The sequence below is a fragment of the Trifolium pratense genome, linkage group LG4, assembly GCF_020283565.1.
Source record: "Trifolium pratense cultivar HEN17-A07 linkage group LG4, ARS_RC_1.1, whole genome shotgun sequence".
In the NCBI taxonomy this organism is placed as follows: Eukaryota; Viridiplantae; Streptophyta; class Magnoliopsida; order Fabales; family Fabaceae; genus Trifolium; species Trifolium pratense.
In genome coordinates, this window is record NC_060062.1 from 32480403 (window position 1) to 32499787 (window position 19385).

General features: G+C 37.8%; 1 protein-coding gene and 1 long non-coding RNA gene across 2 annotated transcripts; both read left to right on the forward strand.

Moving 5' to 3' along the window:
- The first annotated feature begins 5902 nt into the window (after positions 1 to 5902).
- On the forward strand, positions 5903 to 8194 carry LOC123922499. The gene has a single exon (XM_045975215.1). It carries the CDS (start codon positions 5903 to 5905, stop codon positions 8192 to 8194), a length of 2292 nt encoding a protein of 763 aa, XP_045831171.1.
- A 3399-nt stretch (positions 8195 to 11593) lies between these two features.
- Positions 11594 to 12652, forward strand: LOC123882138. Its single transcript, XR_006799701.1, has 3 exons — positions 11594 to 11718; positions 12104 to 12144; positions 12421 to 12652. It is a non-coding gene; the product is annotated as an uncharacterized LOC123882138 (long non-coding RNA).
- The last annotated feature ends 6733 nt before the right edge of the window (positions 12653 to 19385 follow it).

The window sequence follows — 19385 nt, forward strand, 5'->3', positions numbered from 1 at the left end:
TCGCGATAAATAATTATGCGTCGCGTAAATAAATATTCAACACTAACCCAAAATATATGCAAATATATAAAATATCGATTTACTAAAAATCGGGTCGTTACAACTCTAGCCCCCTTAAAAGAATTTCGCCCTCGAAATTACCTAAGAGATAAAATAGAGAACGAACCCTCAACGCGGCATCTTCGGTTTCTTGCATACCGGACTCTTGTGACCTTCCTCGCCACAATTGAAACAAAACACTTTCACCCGACAAGCATCGGCCTTGTGCCCAAACTGTCCACAATTGAAACACTTGTCGCTTTTCCTCGGGCAATCATATGACATATGACCCCGCTCTCCACATTTGTAACAACTTCCACTTCCTTGCTTCTTCTTTCCATTTCCATTGCCCTTGTTCTCATACGGCTTACCGCGATCCAAACCTTTTCCTTTCCTATTATTCAGAACCTTATAGTAGTTGGTCTTGGCTTTGCTATCTTCATCACAAATCCTTGCCTTGGTCATAAGGGTCGGAAAATCCCTGATTTCAGAAAATCCAATCAAAAGCTTGATATCCGGACGAAGTCCACTCTCGAACTTGACACACTTATCCTCTTCGGCTTCCACCGTGTTGTAGTGTGGACTAAACACACACAAAGCTTCAAACTTAGCCGTATACTCGGCGACCGATAAATTTCCTTGCTTGAGCTCCATGAACTCGATCACTTTCTTATTCTTCACATCAGCCGGAAAGTACTTCCTTAAAAATTCCCTTTTGAAAGTTTCCCAAACGATGGCAACACCGTCCACTCCTATCCTGAGTCTCACATTCCTCCACCAAACGATTGCCTCCTCTCTAAGGGCATAAGTTCCCAAAGTAGTCTTGTTCTCCTCAGAACAACACATTGCTTCAAAGATGATCTCAACCTCGTCTAACCACTTGATAGCCCCCTCCGGGTTATAGCCTCCGGTAAACAGAGTCGGTTTATGCGACATAAACCTTTCCAATCTTTTCTCACTATCCCTTCCCGGGTCATTATCCCTTACCACCAATGTAGTCAAAGCAGTCAAAGTTTGTGCAATCTGAGCGTTGGTCCTAGCAGCAGCCATGATTCCTGAACGAATCACAACTCGACGTTAGAATGTATTAACAGTGTACCCAACACATGCTTCATACAAGAGAAAGAAAATCCTAATGGCTCACATGAACCAACCAGGCTCTGATTCCACTATTGTAACACCCCGAACTAACTACCCTTAAAAACGTGATCTTAAAAACTTTTTAAAGATAAGTAGCCGGAGCGCTACGGAAAACATTTTCAAAACGATCGTGCACATGACACGAAACGTCGCAGCGGAAAACATAACATAAAGGATTTTCAAAGCAATGAACAAAATAGTTCCAAAGATAATTCATTAACATAAAACATAAGTTAAGATGTTCGCATCGATATACGACGGAATACAAACGATCCCCCGACTCGATGTTACAAATACCAGAGCACTAATATACATCACAACCAAACTAAACTTAACAAAACTATACAAAGGTAGCCTACACTAGCTCCTCACCAAAAGTGCTCCACACCAAAACGATCTGCAGCTAAAGCTCGATCGAAACCTCGACCTGAATACCTGAACCCCCAAAGGTCCAGCACATAACAATTAGGTAGAGAGTTAGTAAACATAATCACATACATACGAATATAGAAACGCACCTATATTCAACCTATCCCGTATTACTAACTCACACACATGCCTCAATAAGTAATACACCAGATAACACATACTCACAAATACAGAACCAGATAGTTTCACGTCGTTTCGGACAACACAAAGAACTCACATAACACATAACACATAATTGCACATTTACTCAAATGCGACTAATGCCAAACATTCAATGTCATGCCAACCTAGACACGACTAATGCATGTGGTACCATCTTCTTTATCAAGGAACTTACCATTGATATCCTTCTTTATTGGACAAGTCCAATATCCTTCTTTATCAGACAAGTCTGATATCCCTAAATAATGCATGAGTTTATGAATGCCATGCATTTACCAAACATATGATAATCACTTAGCACGAAGCTACCGCTCACCACATGGATAACATAATCCATTAAACTTCTTTATCAGACAAACTGATATTCTTCTTTATCGGACAGCCCGATATACAAAAATACATATACTTCTTTGACATTTTATATAAATGCCATTACACAACACAATTATTAAACATATAATAATTCCAAACCAAAACGAAACCAAATACATGGATACACACACTTTACAAACATTAACAAAAATTGCTGTCACAGAGCTGTTCGCTAAGCGAAGACGTAGCGAACCCGTAGCGAACTACATCAGAGGATTACAGGTACATGGCGAACAGGTAGCGAGCTGGTAGCGAGCATGTTCGCTGTAGCGAGCAGGTAGCGAACCACACCAGAAAATATCTGTTCTTGAGTTTTCTAAGGCGGTTTAACTTAGAATCAACTCAAAAATTCATTCAAACATGTTATAAATTCTTATAAACAGCAATTTCAAACATATATGGTATCAAGGAACATTAATCATCCCTTCCAAACATCCAAATACATCAAACAATCAAAATCATGCCAATTTCTTGCAAAATAAGCAAAGTTGCATAAACATGCAAAACCATCATCAAACATATACATATTCCCTCCTAGATGTTCATTAAGCATACTAAGATGAAAAGACATGTTTATGATAAAGAAATTTCACCAAAACCCCAAAGAAATTGGGTGAGAGAGTTTGGGAATGGAGGCTAGACACCTCCCCTCTCTTGGATCACCCAAGCTTATGCTTAACCACTCTCACCTTAGATTGAATGATGATTCTTGGCCTCTAAATCTCTTCTCCTTGCTCGTGTTCTTCTCCTTGCTCTCCTAGCCAAAACCCTAGCTTAGCTTTGCTCTTGCTCACTCAAAACTCAAAGAAAATGAATTGTGAGACTATTCATGGTTTTGACTTGCTACTTATACTACTCTCCAATGGTCATGAACCAAGCCCAATGGCTTAGGCCCATTAAGCTCTATCACACGCCCCAAGCCCACTAACATGGCAAAGGTTTCGCTCACAAACTTATGTTCGCGATAAATAATTATGCGTCGCGTAAATAAATATTCAACACTAACCCAAAATATATGCAAATATATAAAATATCGATTTACTAAAAATCGGGTCGTTACAAGCAGCTTCCGGAGCATAGCCTCCAATGAAAAGCTTCGGATTATGCTTCATGAACCGCTCCAACCTCATCTCATCTTCCCTCCCGGGTTGATGATCTCTAGCCACAATGTTGGTCAAAGTAGCTATCGCATCTGCCATTTGATTGTGACCCCTTCCATTACCTCTTCCAGCCATGATCCTGAACAACCAACCAATCCAAGAACAGACTTAGAAAGGTAATATCAACAGTGTTATCTCTACACAAGTTGAATATATGGGCAACTAATCCTAATTGGTTCCACATGAACCGACCTTGCTCTGATACCACTATTGTAACACCCAAACCCCTTAAACGAATTTATTTGTATATAAATAAATAAAACACTTAAGTAATTTAGGCGTCACATGTTAATAATACAAAATCACGGCATAAACACGTCATGCTAGCACAGCGGAAATTAAAAGCAAATATTTATCATAGTGCATGTCATATAATAACCAAATTGTTCACATAATATCCCTAGGCTCTAGGCCATATCAACAACAAGGATATTATGTTTACAACAAAAGAGTAAGGATTAGCAAGGTCAAATATGCCATCATGAGCTTAATACAATTCAATCGAATAACCCGACACGGTAAATACCTAATCAGAGCAATTCTATACAACCCATCAAAAAGATATACAAAATATATCTAAGGAGTAGTCTAAGCTAAACTCCTCACCAAAAAGCGCACTAATCACAAGCACGAGCAAGCCCTCTAACTCTGATCGGGATCCTCAACCTGAGAATCTGAACCCCCAACGGTCCAGCACATAACACAAAGCATGAGAGTTAGATCACATAATCAAAATATAAGTGTAAGTAAAACGGTACTTAACACTCCTTCATAACATAAGCATACATCACAATTATATATATATATATATATATATATATATATATATATATATATATATATATATATATATATATATATATATATATATATATATATATATATATATATATATCCACATCTATCATCCAATTAGAAGTTCTTAAACGCATAATCGAATACTCAAACAATCAATTATTAATTATCACAATTAGCCAAACATGTGTCACATATCATTTATCATAAAATGCACACATAGCCTAATGCGACTCTAATGCTTCAACTTCATGAATGTCACCCTAGACATTTCTAATGCATGTGGTACCATCTTCTTTATTAGAGTATCTCACCTCTAATATCCTTCTTTATCGGATAAATATAATCCGATATACTTCTTTATTGGAATATCCAATATCCTATTTAATTCATGAATGCATGTATATGTTTTTCATGAATTCACTCACAATTATTTAGCATAAAGCTCTTCATTTACTATGTGGAACACTATCCAACATACTTCATCATTAAGATTTAACAAAACCTTAATATTCTTCATTTATACTTCATACACGATTAACAATCATTTAACGATTAGCAATGAGCATTATAAGCATCAACAAGCATCATCAATCATGTAAGAATACCATTAAACCATGTTATAAGTGCCTAATTACACTTACAAACATCAACAAAAAGTTGCAGTTCCAGTACTATTCGCTAAGCGAAAGGTAGCGAGCATCAGCGAACACTACCAGAGAAATACTGACTCTTAGCGAGCAGTAGCGAGCATCAGCGAGTGGATCACCTGCTCGTGGCGAGCTGTTCGCCACACGTTCGCTGAGCGAAGGCCTAGCGAGTGCCTTCTGTCAGGACAGTTCAAAACCTGCGTTTTCTACACCAAATCACCCAAAAATCCCATTTTTCATGTTATAAATCCCATTATATTTGTTCATTCATCATGTTAAAAACATGTTAAGCATATTAAGAACCTTAGGAACAATTTCCATCAAGAAAATCCATTCCAAGCTAAAACGAAAATGGGGTGGAGGAAGTTCGGGTGAGGAGAAATCGACATTCTCCCCTTCCTCGAGTCACCCACGATTATGGAACCTACTCTCATACCTGGATTCGAAGAAAACTCGACGAAAGATCTTGAATCCCTTCACTTTTCCCTTTGCCCTAGCTTCTTGTGCTCTCCCTCCTCTCAAGAACTCCACAAGAACAATGAGAAAAATGAATTCTCTCTCTAAGCTTGGCCCCTAATGGGCGCCCCTCACACACACACAAGGCCCATTGGGCCTCAAGCCCAATTGGCTTGGCCCAATAACACGTTAACTCTCACTACTCGCTTAATAACTAAAGTACTCGATAAATAACTCAAGTTATTAACTTAATTAAAATGCCACGTTAATAAAATATTTTAACACACAAAAACTAATAATTTGAAAATTGGGTCGTTACATTTATGAGAGAGAGGTAGAGAGAGAGAGAGGCGCTGCACCTAGGGCAAGCCTAGGGCGGCCGTTCCGATCATCGCCTTCACCGGAAGTAAGGCAGAAACGGGGGGTGTCTCGGCTGATAGTGGAGATTGGATTGAGGCGAGACGGCGACGTAGGAAAGAGTCACGACATGATCAAGGATGGACTGATAGACATAAGCAAACCAGATACCACCATGACAGAGAGATCTCTAAGCCTGGACACGTTGATTTGTACAAACAACATCACCGTTTCAGAAGCTACAACGCACGCGATCGTTCTTATGAAGGGAGAAGCAGATCACGGTACACCAGAGAGCAAGGCGAACATCATCGATCAGGGGAGAGGAGTTTTGCACGATCCATGTTCGATCATCAACAATTCCGATCGCGGTCTGCATCGGAACAAGGGCGGCAGCAGCGGCGATGGAGAACGGAGGCTAGGGAGGAAAGAAGAGCATCACGTGATGGCTGGAATAGTGAGTGCAGGGTGGAGGAGCGTGATGGCAGGCGGTGCGATCGCAGGCTTGGTCTTGATAATGGAGAATTGGTGAAAAATGGTGATGGAGGCAGGAAAGGAAGCAAGCAGGAGGGTGGTAACCGACAGGATTTTGGCAAAGGAGGTTCTTCACTAATGAAGGAATTAGGCCAAGGCAACGAAGGTGTTAATAGGGGTTTAGTGAATCCAAAAAAACAACATGGAATTGGCAATATTGTGCATCACCAAAATGGTGAAGGTGTTGTTTTGGGATCTAACCTCAAACGGTACGTATCTTTTTATTTTACAAATTTTCCAGCACAAATGTCGAATTTTTATCTTAGGAAGGGATTTGAAGTTTGCGGTATGCTGGAAGATGTGTACGTTGCCAAAAAAAGAAATATATTCGGTCAACCCTACGGCTTCGTCAAGTTCTCTAATGTTAGAAATATAACAAAAATGACGAGTGCCTTAAACGCTGTCTGGTTCGGTCATTTTCGCGTTAGAGCTAGTGTGGCTAAGTTTGAACGTAACGATGATGGGGCGCGAAGAAGACCGAATAAACAAAAGGATGGCCTGAATAAGGGAGTGGACGTTGGTGTGTCGAATGATGGGAAGCATAATTCAATGACCCCGGTAGTACCCACTTATCGTGAGGAAAGTACTAAGGATCCGGGGAAAAAGACACATCATAATGGTGTTAATGTCCCAAGTGTGGTGAAAGATGGTAGTGAACCTACGGAAGGAGTGCGGGTGGGGGACATAGTAGTCAAGCTAGGGGTACAGAAGGAGAAGTTATCCCATAAACAATCCCAAAAAGAGGAGGGTGAGATAAACTCTAAAGGGTTGGAACAGTCAGCTGATTTTGCTAAGAATTGTAGAGTTTTCATGCGAAGCTATCAAACTAAGTCAGATGACGTGAAGTGGGCTCGTAATTGTGTAGTGGCTACAGTCATCAATGGCGAGGCGATATCTGTGGTGCAGAACAGAATATTGGATGCGGGATTTAAGGACTTGGTCCTCATCCCTATGGGTGCCGACAGGGTTTTTGTGCGAAGTATGGAGGATGTCGATGCTATGACAACGTTGAATAATGCTAAGGAGTTCTTCCAACTTGTTTTTTCGATTTGGACGCGCTGGGATAAGGAAGAGTTGTCTTATCGGAGAGGTGCGTGGGTACGTCTGTACGGTATCCCTATCCATGCTTGGAATGAACAATTCTTCAAACTATGTGTTTTGTACTGTGGAAGTTTCCTTCGAACAGATAATGATTATGTTGAAAAAGGTAGGCTCGATTTCGCGCGGGTTCTGATAGCTACACCTGATTTAGATATAATCAAAAGAAGTGAGAGTGTCCTGGTGAATGGAACTCCTGTGGTGATTAAGATTGTGGAAGAGTGGGGGTACGCTATGGGAGAGGATGCCTGTCTTTTTGAGGAGGAAAGTGAGTCAGAGGCTTCCCAAGCTGAATGTTGTGAGGGACTAGTGGATCCGGAAATCCAACGCAATGTTGACTTACTCGCTAATAAATTTAAGGAAGATTTGGAGGATGAGGATCGAGATGTTTTCCAAGGAATGCTGGATGAAGAGTCCTTAGAGGAGTCAGTTGGTAATTCAGGTTCAAAGGGAGTCGAGAACAACATTTCTAACTTGAGGATGGACGCTCATAAAGTGTCCGATCAGGAAGCTCAAACTCATCCAATTCCTCGGCTGCTACTTAGTAAGCGAACTAATTCCTGTCCTCCGGAGGCGAGACGCTCTGTAATGTCGGGGCCTTGGAGTTTGGAATGGTTACAGGACCAGAATCACGAGGATGCAGGAGTAATTTTTTCAGCAAGTAAGAAAAGTAGAAAGGGGAACCATCTTGGGCCGAGTCTTAAGAAGAATGGGGAGCAGGATCCGAGGAGGAGGAGAGCAGGAGGGTTGCTTCGTCATCCAGTCCATAGTCTCAAAAAAGTTGTTAGGATGCCAAGCAAAGATCGTTGTGTGGTTCTAAAAGTCTTAAAGAAGAGCGTCCGTCAACGCAGGGGCGGAGACGGAGTCAATCGATCTTGCACTATGAGCCGCCAAGCCTCCTCTGGTGATTCATCTTCGTCAGGTTCTGTCAACAACGACTGGCAGAATTGGGTGGCTATTCACGACAATGACCAATTGGCGGTGGATGATGTGTGGGGATAGGGAAAGCTATTGGGGTCAAGTTTAAGGGAGATAATGTGAATATGTTCAATCACTACAAGAAAATCAAAACTTTGCGACACTAGACTTGCGACCATTCAGCCAAAACCGTTGCAATGTGTATTTTTTCCGGTTTTTGCGATAGTGTATGCAACAGTTTAGGAAACCGTCGCAACTTTTACATCTTAAAATGAACCAGCTTACTCAGCTAAATGAATTTTAGGAATACAGAACCACTCTCACACTTCCCTCTTTGTTATAAAAAAAAAAAAATCTCTAACCCTAATCGCTCCAATCACTCTAGATTCAAAATCAAAGAACCGTTCTCCAAATTTCTCAAATGACGAAGTTTCCTCTTCACCATTCCAATCACTCACCTGTTCCAATCCCTCCAAATCCCTAAATCCCCATCGCTCCATCATTCTGTCTCCGGCAAGATTCATTGTTCGTTCGTTCTCTCGTTCTGTTTCCAACAATGAAGCTTATCTTTCACTACTCAGATGTGGTGTCCTTGTAAGTGTCATACCACCACCGCCGAAACTTTCCCTCACTGCCACTTGCTCCTCACCTCTCGCAGTCGACTACCATCACTCAGGGTCAGGTGCGTTCCTTTCTCTTCCTTAATGGGAATCACTTACCAATATCAAGAAATTGCTTGTGGTGTTGTTTGTCATGGAAGAGGAGGGGTTTTAATTTTGATTTTGTCACATTAGGTTACAACTCAGTATGGATCTTGGCCATTTAGTAATGTTGAATGTTCCTGAATTTCTTACACACACAAATGAAATTCTAAGTTGTCTTTTTTTGAAAGTGATTCTATATTACAATTGATTTTTTCATGCTTTTGATATTAATCTGATGTCGAGTATGATGGTAACGACACCTGCTATATGGCCGGAGGAGGCCGTAGTGTTTAAAGCGATATAGAAGTGCCCAACACCCTCTAAAGTCCCAGCTTTGTTGTGGAAGCTTCTACACGATAGAATTCCGACCAAAGTCAATTTATATAGAAGGCGGACGACGATCAAGCTTGTGCTTTTTGTGGAAACTGTGCTGAAACTTCGATTCATTTACTGCTGTACTGCGATTTTTCAATCTGTGTTTGGCTCAGTGTGTTTGATTGGTATGTCTGCAGTTCCCTCATAATTTTCTGTCCCTTTTTAATTCTTATGTTTGTGTTGCCGGCTGAAAAAAGATGAGGCAAGCCTTGGTGATGATTTGGGGAGCAGTCATTTGGGCTCTATGGCAACATCGAAATCAGATAGTGTTCGAAAATGGTGACACAGATGCGGCGACAGTGATAAAGAGTGTGAAAACCTTCTTGGGGAAGTGATGGAACGGAAGATCAAAAGGGAGTCCTTGTTTGCTCTGAGTGGTTGTCGGAGCCAATAGTATGTATGGCGACATGATGCACTATTGTGATTAATTTTCTTCCATACTGATGACATGCGTCATTACATGAAAATAAGACCAATTTCAAGTCTTTTTAGAAGAATTGTAACTCATTTCATGGAAGAATAATGCACTAGTTTGAAGATATTTGCAAAGGATGAAAATAGCTGAAGAATGAAGAAAATAGCTAATATTCTGCTTTTTTTCGCTTCGGGCGAAAATGTTGGTGCCTCAGGCAAAAATTTTGTGCCTGAGGCGAAAATTCCTGTGCCTCAGGCGAATATTCCCAGTTGAAAAACACCTCTCTGTTTGCTTGTTCGCCTGAGGCGAAAAATCCTGTGCCTCAGGCGAAAATTTCACCAGAAAAAGTACCTCTCTGTTTGCCTGTTCGCCTGGGGCGAAAATGTTGGCGCCTCAGGCGAAAATTTTGTGCCTTCGGCGAAAATGCTTGTGCCTGAGGCGAAATTCTCATTTATTGACTCCGGTTATAAAAGGAAAACGCAGATCTGAGATGGGGGATCGAAAATTGACATTGGAAACATCAAATTGAACAACTTTTGAAGATCTAGGAGCTTGGAGGCAAGGATTGAAGTGTGGAAACACATCAAGATCATCTTGTAAACATGCTTTCTCTCATTTCTTTGATTGTAATGTTTTCTTATACTATGTGTAACTAAATTCCCATGATTGGTCCTTAGGGGATTCTGATTTCTATTTCTCTTGAACCATGTGATTCTCATTTGAATTGATATATGAATTACGAAGTTAGTTTCTTTGATTATTCCTTATGCTTAATGCTTTATATGAATTAGCTACTTATATGATGAATTCAATGATTTATTTTACTATGACGATAGGAATGAATCATCGATCTAGGAATAATTGATCGATTAACTTTCACTTAAGACATTTCGGATTGTTAATTGAGATTTTATAGATTAAAGTTTGTAATCCTCAATTGATCATTGATCAAGGGAGAGGATTATGTTACCAAGACATTGGGCATAATCATTTTTGATTTAATCTAATCGTGAAACTAAATTGAGTAAATTTGTAATCATACATGAAATTACCAAGAGAAGTAGTAATTAGATGAACCAAAAGGATCAATCGCTTTTCTTCATTTGATTTGAAACCTAAGTTATTTTGTCAGTTTATGATCAAACTTGAACCAAACAAATTTCCCCCCTTTTTACATTTAAATTTATGTGTTTAAATATGTATTCAACTTGTGTTTGAATTACAACAATCCCTGTGGAAAGAACGATTTTTATACTACTTGACGGCTAATTGTGTATATTTGCAAATTATTCATCACATACTATTCTTGGTGCTGCATTATTTTTTGGTTTGTGTGCTTCTGCATAATTAGAGTATGCCACTGCATTTCTGGTTGTTTTGCAATTATATTTTTGAAGTCTGAACACAAATCTAATATTTTGTTGTTTGGAATTGAAACAGCTTGAAGCATAAGATAAATGTGTTTGTTGGTGAAACCATCTCTACTGGTGGTAAGGTTACTTGTCATATTCATGTATATCATGATTTTACCATCTATAATAATTGTTTTATTTCCGATTGTTTTGCTTATTGACAAAAAACTATATTTACATGTATTCATTAATTTTTACAATATGTTCATGTTTAATTCAAGATTCATGAATGCTTCAAAATTGGGGTTTCTTTCTAGACATGGATTATAGATGGCTTGTTAACTGGATTTGTAATGTATTTGCAAATTATAAATTGGAATCCAGTGATTATTATAGATGCATCCTGTAGTTGTTGCATGAAGGTTTTGAAAATGAATGCTTATGAATAATCTTAATACTATAACTGAATATAAAATTATTTGTAGAGATGAATGCATATGAATAACACTAAGATTGACACGGGCCTTGTAGACTTTCTCTTTATAGTTCATAATTATATTACTATTTGTAGAAACCTACTAAGTTATGATTTGTCATCCATGAGCCCAATATTTAAGTTTTAAAGCTAATTATATTACTATTTGTAGAAACCTACTAATGTCTTATATCACTACTCAAGCGGCTGCAGAGGCATTGATACTATCAACTGGATTGTCCTTTTGAATCTTCTTATTATATTATATAGATGCAAATTTTCTCATGGTGGGTAAAATGGTATTGATTATACTTTTAGATATGAAGTAGTATAAACATGCTATAGAATTTCAACAATTGTACCAAAATGTGCCTTGCTTTATGCTAGATTAGTATAGTTGAATCTTTTAGAATCAGTGTATTGGTAGGTTTTTTACTATTAATACAATCATTTGCATATGTTGTAGCTAGGTGAATTTCTTTGGTTTGGAGTCTATTAAGTTGGTGTATTTAATTTTTTTCTTAGATTCATAGGTATAGTTATATTGGTATATTGGAATTTGGTACTTTCTTTTTCTTATCTTTATTGTTTTTTTTAATCTTTAATTAAACAAGGTCATTCTCATAAAACACCATCAAACCTCTTTGATTGTTTCTTTCAACTGATGCTTAGGTACATGGTGAAAGAAATTAGCATTTATCAGCCCTATTTGTGTAAGTCGATCACTTTCTCCATTTTCTCTCTACTCTAGACTCTGATATTTTAACTAATTATGTATGTAATGATGTGAAAAAATAGTTGAAATGACTGAATCTGAAACATGATTATAGTTTTGAATACTGAAACATGATTATAGGTGGTTGATCAATCAATATATGATTATTTGTTGATTTGTTGAATAAGTTCATTTTGAAGATTGTCACTGCTTTTTAGTTGAGTGTTAATGAGTACTTGGATATTGCTAATCATTGTCTTATATGTTTTTTCAGGCAACATAGAATTGCCAAGAGATGTTAGGCATTCCTTCTTAAGTGAGTCTAGCTGGCACTAATTAAGGATCAGATGAAGCAATATCACATACTAGGGAATATTTAGACATTATGTAATGTTTTGTATGTTTAGCCACTCTACTAATGTTTATGTTTTAGTTTTTGAATGTTTGAGCTACTACATTAGTTTTTTCTTTGGAGTTTCAAGTACTTGAATTGAATTTTTGATGTATGGATGTTGTAATTATATGAATGAGATTAAGTTATTCATATACTCTGCATTTTAATTTTCTTACTCATGTATGGATATTGTAATGCTTATTTAATAAGATTTAAATGAATAAAAAATGTTAAATTATTATTTAAAAAAACAAGTTTGCGACGGTTTTGTAACCGTTGCAACCTCTGTTATTAAATTTACTGTTATTTAGGAAAAATCATAGCAACAGTTTGGAACTGTTGCAAAAACAACTGCAACGGTTGTTACGACGGTTTTCAAAACTGTCGCAGAGTTCTCTAGCGACACAGAAATCAGCAACGGTTGGACAATCGTCGCAGATGTGCAATTGTGACACTTTGAACTGTCGCAAAGTGCAATTTTAACCGTCGCAAAGTACTTATTTTCTTGTAGTGAATATCCTCTCTCGGGCAAGTAAAGGAAAGAAAGAGAATTCAGGGCAGAAGTCTGGGGTGGGGGGGGTCTCAAATTGATAATAAGTGCTAGTTTCCCAGTTATCTGGTAGTGGGAGGGGGGTGAAGTGTTTCTGATGAAGATTATTTCATGGAATGTTAGAGGTTTGGGGGGCCTTGAAAAGAAGAGGAAGGAGGTGCGAAAGTTGGTGGGGGATCTGAAACCCTTTATTCTTTGCATCCAAGAGACGAAGTTGCAAATTTGCGACATTTTTCTTGGCACGACTCTCTAGGGTAGCTCCCCTCACGAATTTTCTTACCGCCCTTCGGTTGGGGCATCAGGGGGACTCCTAACGTTGTGGAACTCTTCTGAGGTGGAGGTGTTGTCAACACAAAGTCGTGAGCATGTTCTGTGGTGCCATGGCCGGTTTTCCAAGACAGGGGAAGAGTTTCTCGTGGAAAATGTTTATGCGCCTTGTGATGATGGGGCTAAGCAAGGGCTGTGGGATTCTATATCGGTGCGACTCCACTCGTTGGTGGGAAAGCGGGTGTGCGTGTGTGGGGATTTTAACGCGGTCAAACACATTGATGAAAGACGGTCGGCTAGGGATGGGTACCGTTTCTCGGATCATATTCCTTTTAATCGTTTTATTGACGATAACAGTTTGATTGATCTTCCTTTAATTGGCCGTAATTTTACCTGGTTCAAAGGGGATGGTCTTTCGATGAGCCGTCTTGATAGGTTTCTTCTCTCTGAGGAGTGGTGTCTGGCTTGGCCTAATTGCAAGCAAGTGGCCAGGTTGAGGGGGCTATCCGACCATTGCCCCCTGGTCCTGTCTGCGAATGAGGAAGATTGGGGACCTCGACCATCGAGAATGCTTAAGTGCTGGAATGATATACCTGGTTACAACATGTTTGTTAGAGATAAGTGGAAATCGTTTCAGGTTGATGGATGGGGTGGTTATGTGCTCAAGGAAAAGTTTAAGATGATTAAGGCGGCCCTGAAAGAGTGGCATACAACTCATGTTCAGAATCTCCCGAGCCGCATCGAGACTTTGAAAGTCAGGCTTTCGGCCCTCGTTTGATATTCACTCGCTTTCTAGGTTGCATGCCAGTAATAGTTGGCAACAATCTCGCGCGTTGTGGCTCAAGGAAGGAGATGCTAATTCAAAGTATTTTCATTCGGTCTTGACAAGCCGCCGTCGTAGGAATGCTTTGTCTGTTATTCAGGTTGATGGTGTTACTTTGGAGGGGGTGATCCCTATTAGGCAGGCTGTGTTTTCACATTTTGAATCTCACTTTAAGGCTCCTATTGTGGAGAGGCCTGAGGTTGATGACCTTCAATTTAAGAGATTGAACCAGGTGGAGATTGGTGGCTTGACCAAACCTTTTACGGAGGCAGAAGTGAAATTAGCTGTGTGGGATTGCGATAGTTATAAAAGTCCAGGCCCTGATGGAATTAATTTTGGTTTTATTAAAGATTTCTGGGCTGAACTTCGGGGCGACGTGATGCATTTTCTTTGCGATTTCCATCGGAATGGCAGGCTGACTAAAGGTATTAACTCCACTTTCATTGCTCTGATTCCCAAAACGGATAGTCCCCAACGGCTGAATGACTTTCGACCCATTTCGCTTGTGGGAAGCCTCTATTAAATTCTGGCGAAGGTTCTAGCGAATAGGTTGCGGCATGTGATTGGTAGTGTAATCTCTGAGTCCCAGACCGCGTTCGTGAAAAACAGACAAATCCTTGATGGTATTCTTATTGCAAATGAGGTGGTGGATGAGGCGCGGAAAGCTAAAAAGGACCTTATGTTGTTCAAGGTTGATTTTGAGAAAGCTTATGATTCGGTGGATTGGGGGTATCTGGATGATGTCATGGGGAGAATGGCTTTTCCAACATTGTGGCGTAAGTGTTGAAGCAAAATCCTTTTTGATATGTGTTTTAATGACAACAAACCTTATGGAATAAATGTTAAGTTTTATGAATGGTGATCTACTGATGGTTGCACTTGAGTTTTTGTTCAAAGACAGATAATGACAAAAGTGGACGAGCTAGAGGCCGCTCACATCAACAAGTGCATTTTATATACTCAAACAATGAAAGAATTGGAGTATCATCAGATAATTACAACAATAGTATCACAAGCTTCATGAAGATTTTTAAAGACTGTTGTTTGAATCATACGAGGATTCATTGAACGTTCAAGCAAGAAAGTGAACTTCATGGTTAATAGTCTTCATCTTCACCACAAGGTTTACAATGGGAATTAAATATTCAAGGAAGATTAAGAGAATCGTAGTTGAAGAATCAAGATGGAAAAACCAGCATCACAAGCTACAAATTAAAAGAATATATTTGATGTTGTGTGACAAAACTTACATTGAGTTTTGTACTACATGCTTTGAAGAATTACAATTGCAATTAATGTCAAAAGGAATGATGCATGTACGAAAGATCGTCAAAAGCTACTCAAAGTATCATCCTACCAAAGCTTGTCAAGATGACAATGTTTGAGAATAATCTTCCACGATGTTTTCAAAAGAGCTTATGCACAATGCATAAAAGTTCAATCATTCTCAATGATGAGTACACTCACGCCTCCACTAAATAATCTTAAAGATACTCATTGAACAAACAACAATGTGTGCAAAACTTCAAAGAGGAATTATGGGAAGTTTGCAACAACAAAAGAATTCAAAGTTGATTGACCAAAGAAGATATTATCTTCTCATAAAGAAAAGAAATATTATCAACTCTTATGAAACAATGTTCTCATCATGAACATGTTTATTTTCCTCAAGAGCATTCATATCAGTTCAGCACAATTACAAGAATCAACTTTGAAGAAGAAATCATTTCAAAGGTTGAATTATTTATAAGTCAGTAGAACGTTCTCAGAACGGTCTCCCAAGTTTGCGTGTTCAAGGATAATCACTTTTCATAAGTCAACTTGGTACAAGACAAGAATGAACTTTTATATGAGAGTTATTCCAAGGATCATAGCAGTGGAATAAATCATATAAGGCAACGAATGAATTATGACTATAGAACATTCTCTTGTTGTCATATTCAAGGAGTTACATGAACATATCTCTTGCCAAGGTTTATGATTCCCTCATGGACAACTGGTGCTGTTATTTAGACCAATGAAAATGCAGCAACAAAGAGTACATACAGCTTGCAAAGAAGCTTCAATACTAATCCAAGTACAAGAGTATGACAAGGGTGGCTACATTCTTCCATAAAAGAATAATTCCTTTACTATTCATGTGTCCTTTGAAGGACAAGTGAACAGTTGCTACTCTATGCCTTTATTGAGTGTTTACAGCTGTTTGACAACTTGCAACAGCTCTTTAAGCACATGGGGATTATCTACACCAGTACAGAGAATGATCTCCAGAATTCTGGAGAATGGTCTCCCAGATTTTTGCACTTATGTGGCAATCTTATCCAAAGCATCCCAATCTTATTTCCACACATGGGGAATATATTTGCAACGGATATATGTCAGAAACAACTCATTTACAGTTGGCAAAATGAATATCTCTGTCATCTAGTACTATGTCACAGTCAGAGACCATCGGAAGAATGATCTCCCAGATTTTTGCACTTATGTGGCAATCTTATCCAAAGGCATCCCAATCTGATTTCCACACATGGGGAATATGTTTGCAACGGATATATACTCAGAAACAACTCATTGACAGTTGGCTAAAGAATATTTCTGCCATCAAGTACAATGTGACAGTCAGAGACCATCGGAAGAATGATCTCCTGAAGCATCTAAAGGACAAATTCACATGGACTGTTTTGTTTCTCTCACAACAGCTATTTCTATACTCTCAACGGTTATAATTGATGTTCAAACTACAGAGGGACATCTTCATCTATAAATAGCATGGTTGGTTGCACAAGAAGAGCAAGAGTTCAAGCTACAAATCATCAAACACTTGTTTTTGTCTACAAGTCATTCTCATATATACTTCTGGTATATTGGGTGTTTTTATTTGCTTCTCAAACTAACCTTTGAGTTTCTACAAAGCAAATATTTCAAGAGACCACTTTGCTACACAACTCACTTTTAAGTGATTGTATCTTTGTCTCTTCTTTTTCACTCATACTCCAAGCTCTCTATAAATCTAGGATCATATTCAGTAGAGTATTTTGAGTGTATTTCATTGTAAGCTTCACAACCGGTTAGGTGTGATTAAAAGCTTAGATCCAAGAAACCATTGATAAATCATTAGGATTTTCTCAAGTCAATTGGGTATAATTGATTGAGGTTACCTTGTAAAGGTAGATTAGCTGGATATAGCTGGATACTTTGTGATCTTGGTTTTAGATCATAAAGGGTCTTTGATCTGGGCTTAGATCAAAGGGAAGTTTCTGTAATCTGGATCTAGATTATAGTGGAAAACTCACAGGCGTGGGGACTGGACTAGCCCAGGATTCGGGTGAACCAGTATAAATTTTGTGTGTGAATCTCTCTTACCTTTAACTATTTATTTTCTGTAAACACACATCACACAAACCACTTAATTTACATTCACTTTGAATTCTCACACAGCAGAGAACATTCTCCAAACATAGCAGAGAACGTTCTCCGAACACAGCAGAGAACATTCTCTGAACAAGCTGTTTTATATTTAACTAACATTTATCCAAGTATACACTTGAGATCAATTCTGTAGTGCAGGATTAAATTTTTAAAAGGGTCACAATTCAAACCCCCCCTTTCTTGTGACTATTTCTTCCACTTCAATTGGTATCAGAGCACTGCCTCTAAGGTTTGAACACTTAACAGTGTCAGAGGAAAAGATTCGGGAAGAAGTGATGTCAAAACCTGCAAATCAAAGTACATGTCCTAAATGCAAAAAGAATGGACAAAACAAGAAAGTGCAAAGAAAGCTTGCTTCCAAGAAGAAATCCGCGATGGCTTCAAAAGGTGACTTTGATGATTCAAAAACAGAGGAAAAAGAAAGCACGTGTCTAATGGTAAATGAAGAGGTAACAAATTCTAAACCTTGCTTTTTATGTATAGAAAGAAATGTTGAATTTGATAGTCTTCTAAAAGACTCAAACTGTTTATCTAAAAAATGTACATTTTTAGAAAATCAATTGTTTGAGATAAAGAAAGAAAATCAACTGTTTATCTAAAAAATGTACTACAAATCTTGAATGATAAATATTTTAAAATTATTCAAGAATTGCAATACTCTCATTTGAAAATTTTTGAACAACAAAATATTAGTAATGAGAAACAATTCACAAATCAACTTCCAGAATGTTCTAAAATCCATGAAGAGATTGTTGTTTTGAAAGAAAATGTTTTAGAATTGAAAAATGACACAACAAGGTTTATAAATTCTATAGGAACTTTTCAAAACATAAAGGAATTACAAGTAGTAACTTTTGGAAAAACTAGTTTAGGTTGTAGAACTTTTCAAAAACAAAAGCCATGTGAAAATTTTATTGCTCATCATAAAGATCAAAAAATACAAAGATACAAATGCTCTTATTGTTGGAAATATGGTCATATTGAATCCTTTTGTTTTAAGAAAAAAAAAAAACTCAAAAGAAAAGAACATTCTCAGAACATTCTACAAAGACATTCTTTCTCCAAAACTTCCTATAAGAGATCAACTTATCATCATAAGAAGAAATCTTATAAGAGGAATAACACTAACCTCCAAGGACCCAAATCATTATGGGTACCAAAATCATTACTAACTTGTGTTGCAGGAATGTTTTCAAGTAATCAAGAAAAAGCTTTGAAGCTTGAAAAAGTAATACTCAATGAGTATGACTTTAGAAAGACAATATTTCCTCATATTTAATGGTGAATCTGCAACCTTTGGAATCATTGACCAAAATCAAACCAAAGGTACATGTATCACTAGTAAAAAATTTTTTTTTGCATATATTAAGGACGATTGATATGGTTAAAAGTCAAAACATAACTTCTTTACATTTTATCAAAATTAAAATTGAAGTTATTTCACATTCATTCTTCTGATCATGATCTTTCTTTTAAAATCTTTGTTTACATACTTAGATGAATTTTAAAACCAAATCATGTTTTCATGTGTTTTGAAAAAGACAAACGATTTTGGCATAAAAAGAGTTTGTCAAGTAAGTATGAAAACTATAGCAAATTTATCCAAATTTGGTCTAGTAAGATATTTCAAAAAACTGATTGAGAAAATGATTAAGTTTATGAAACTTGTATTTATTATGACAAGAATAGTGTTCATTTTCAAAAATATTTTTTCAACCATAATTTCTTGAAACTACTTCATACTGATTTATTTTGTTTTTTCAAAACTACAAGTCT

Coding starts and splice junctions, on each gene's coding strand:
- LOC123922499 (XM_045975215.1), top strand. CDS start 5,903: ATGTTCGATCATCAACAATTCCGATCGCGGTCTGCATCGGAACAAGGG.